General features: G+C 42.6%; 1 protein-coding gene across 1 annotated transcript in view; it reads left to right on the top strand.

Annotated features, from left to right (window-relative positions):
• Window positions 1-1977: 1977 nt before the first annotated feature.
• Window positions 1978-2500, top strand: part of LOC308377715 (C-C chemokine receptor type 6-like) — a gene marked incomplete at both ends in the record, with an annotated part of 1350 nt that continues 827 nt past the window's right edge. Inside the window, one exon of the mRNA XM_080854454.1 lies at window positions 1978-2500. This exon is cut by the window's right edge and continues 827 nt beyond it. Coding sequence (XP_080710580.1) covers window positions 1978-2500 — 523 coding nt within the window.

Below are 2500 nucleotides of genomic sequence, written 5' to 3'. Positions count from 1 at the left end.
TGTGTGTGTGTGTGTGTGTGTGTGTGTGAAGCTCCTGTGTCTCAGGTGAGTAAAGAACATTTCACACTCTTGTAGGAAAACTCCTAGAAACCTGACCTTGTATTGATGAAAAAACAGAACCGACCAGAGAACCTATGGAGTCTCTCTGGAGGACAGATAACCAAATAGAGCTATGAGGAAGTGTGAGGCTACGCATATGTATACGCCATTGAGACTTACTAATACCTTAACTGCAACTGGTTTACTCTTGTCTGTAACGTTTCACCCCAGTTTGCTTCTTTATTTCAGTTTGTTTGTTTGTTTGTTTTAGCTTACTGTTGTTTGTGCTAAAGGTTAGTTCTTGTCTGTGGCAGCTGTACGTGTGTGTGTGTGTGTGTGTGTGTGTGTGTGTGTGTGTGTGTGTGTGTGTGTGTGTGTGTGTTTGTGTGTGTGTGTGTGTGTGAGGTGATCGTATGTGCGTATCGTGCGTGTGTACTTCCTGGATGAGTTTTGAGTAGTCAGCACAACCATACAACTAAAGTGTATGATCAGGATTAGAGTTAAATGTCTATGATCAGGATTGGAGTTAAATGTCTATGATCAGGATTGGAGTTGAGTGTGTGTGTGATCAGGATTGGAGTTGAGTGTGTGTGTGATCAGGATTAGAGTTGAGTGTGTGTGATCAGGGTTAGAGTTAAATGTGTGTATGATCAGGATTATAATTGAGTGTGTGTGATCAGGATTAGAGTTGAGTGTGTATGATCAGGATTAGAGTTGAGTGTGTGTGATCAGGATTAGAGTTGAGTGTGTGTGATCAGGATTAGAGTTGAGTGTGTGTGATCAGGATTAGAGTTGAGTGTGTGTGATCAGGATTAGAGTCGAGTGTGTGTGATCAGGATTGGAGTTGAGTGTGTGTGATCAGGATTGGAGTAGAGTGTGTGTGATCAGGATTGGAGTTGAGTGTGTGTGATCAGGATTGGAGTAGAGTGTGTGTGATCAGGATTAGAGTTGAGTGTGTGTGATCAGGATTGGAGTTGAGCGTGTGTGACCAGGATTGGAGTAGAGTGTGTCGTGTCAACATATTAGGAGTTAACTATTACTATATTAGCAGGCATAAAATAATTGCACATTCATATGGCAAAAGTTGGTTAACACCCTGAAATGGATAAAAGGAGTATATTTAAAGTGCGTTTTTGTTGTTGGAAATGATCTTTATTGGGAATAACCCCTTGAGATGTACCATCTCGTTTTCGAGGGGGTCCACAACACAATCAGATAGTAAACATACATTAAATGAACATTTGTGTGAATATTGAGACATTTACACCACTTATTCATTTGTAAGATGTATACTAGAGAGGTAGAGATGTCATTGGATTGGTAAACCTGATACAAACAAGCCTATTTATTGAGCCAAAATAATTTGCAATAATGCTAGGATATTAGCTACCTAACGCGTCTTTATGTAGGCTAATTATACTACTTTGAACATTTACACATGATAAATGGCAGTCAACTGATGTCTGAGTATCAAAATATCATTAAATTACCCATTTTATCCATAATCTTGATCTGCAAAATCTATCTATCAAACTGTCAAAAAACAAAGGGAGAACACAAGGGGTTAACCCTATTACCAACCCCAACCCTAATGGTGACCAGTCCACTCCTATGTATTTCAAAGCCCAAGCCAAAGCAAGACCCGTGAACAACACGTTTACTGAGTTATAAGCTTCTGGGTGTCGAAGGCCATCTGAGGGGACAGGATGTAGCCCATGTATGATTTATCCCTCTCCATTAATTGTAACATTAGGACATTTTGGAAAAAGTTCTATGTTTACAATTATGTTTGAATTTTGTATTTATGTAATAACTAGTCAAGTAGCTCCTCCTGAGTCAATGGGCATGACGTCACAGCTCAGGAGGCCCAGCATGTCTTGCTATGCCCCTCCTCCAGTGCTCACCGTTGTAATTTGTTTTGTAGGTCGGCTGCCAAAAATGAGTTCTGAAGACTACACGTACGAGGGGATGGTTGAGCCATGTGACACAACAACAGTTGACAGTGTACAGCATGACCTCGGCATTTATGTCTACCCTATCATCGTCGTGCTAGGCTTGCTAGGCAACCTGCTGGTCATTGTCACGTACGCCTTCTACAAGAAGACCAAGTCCATGACTGATGTGTACCTGTTGAATGTGGCAATCGGTGACGTCCTCTTTGTGGTGGTGTTGCCACTTATCATCTACAACGAGCAGAATAACTGGCCAATGGGGGTCGGTGCCTGCAAGATTCTGCGAGGTGCCTACAGCCTCAACCTGTACAGTGGGATGTTTCTGTTAGGCTGTATCAGCGGCGACCGCTACCTCGCTATCGTCTGTGCTAGCAGTTCACGATACCTCCGCTCCCGCACGCTTGTCTACAGCCATGCCATCTGCCTTGTCGTCTGGGTGATGGCTCTTCTGCTCTCCCTGCCCACAATCATCTACTCACAACTGTATCAGTTCAACCCCGAAACATTGA

This window comes from Sprattus sprattus, assembly GCF_963457725.1.
Source record: "Sprattus sprattus genome assembly, chromosome: 16".
Taxonomy (NCBI): domain Eukaryota; kingdom Metazoa; phylum Chordata; class Actinopteri; order Clupeiformes; family Clupeidae; genus Sprattus; species Sprattus sprattus.
This window is presented reverse-complemented; position numbering and strand designations above follow the sequence as displayed.